This window comes from Penaeus monodon, chromosome 21 (genome assembly GCF_015228065.2).
Source record: "Penaeus monodon isolate SGIC_2016 chromosome 21, NSTDA_Pmon_1, whole genome shotgun sequence".
NCBI classification, from domain to species: Eukaryota; Metazoa; Arthropoda; class Malacostraca; order Decapoda; family Penaeidae; genus Penaeus; species Penaeus monodon.
In genome coordinates this window covers 23,536,024-23,536,512 of record NC_051406.1, presented here as the reverse complement: position 1 = coordinate 23,536,512, position 489 = coordinate 23,536,024, and the positions used below count along the sequence as shown (strand labels likewise).

Here is a 489-nt window from a genome sequence, read left to right as displayed (position 1 = left end):
CAGGTATTAGGATCAGTTATCAGTGATAACCAAATCTACTTATCTCTGTGGTTGACCAGTACTACCTTACCACAATTTTAAGCTGTCTTGTATTTGTCTCTTGCACTTCAAGGGCATCCACTCTACAGTCCTCAATGAAGCCAGAGAGTACACTAGGTCTCAATGGCTGGCCAGGAATACCAAGGTCTCTCTCCAATGTCCTTGCAAATTTTGAAAGAGTTTCTTTTGCATATTACCTGCTAAAGTTAGTTTGTCTGGTAATGACATCATACCTGCCACAACAATTCGATCTGGAACACTCATTTCGAACTTCTCATTAACTCCATTGTACCGAGCCCAGTTAACTGTTGGGTCGTCCTCATTATCACCTGAAAAACAAAATTTTTATCTACTGACACAAACATTGGGAAAATAATTGTTAACATATTTCAGTGTGATTTACAGTATTAATGATTACTTGCCAAAAATAAAAATTAATAAAATAAAACA

At 36.6% G+C, this 489-nt stretch overlaps 1 protein-coding gene across 1 annotated transcript in view; it reads right to left on the bottom strand.

Annotated features, from left to right (window-relative positions):
- LOC119586616 (transport and Golgi organization protein 11-like) overlaps positions 1-489 on the bottom strand; it is a 33,189-nt gene that overhangs the window by 12,346 nt on the left and 20,354 nt on the right. The window contains exon 7 of the mRNA XM_037935363.1: positions 273-368. Coding sequence (XP_037791291.1) covers positions 273-368 — 96 coding nt within the window. The remainder of the gene's footprint in view (positions 1-272; positions 369-489) is intronic.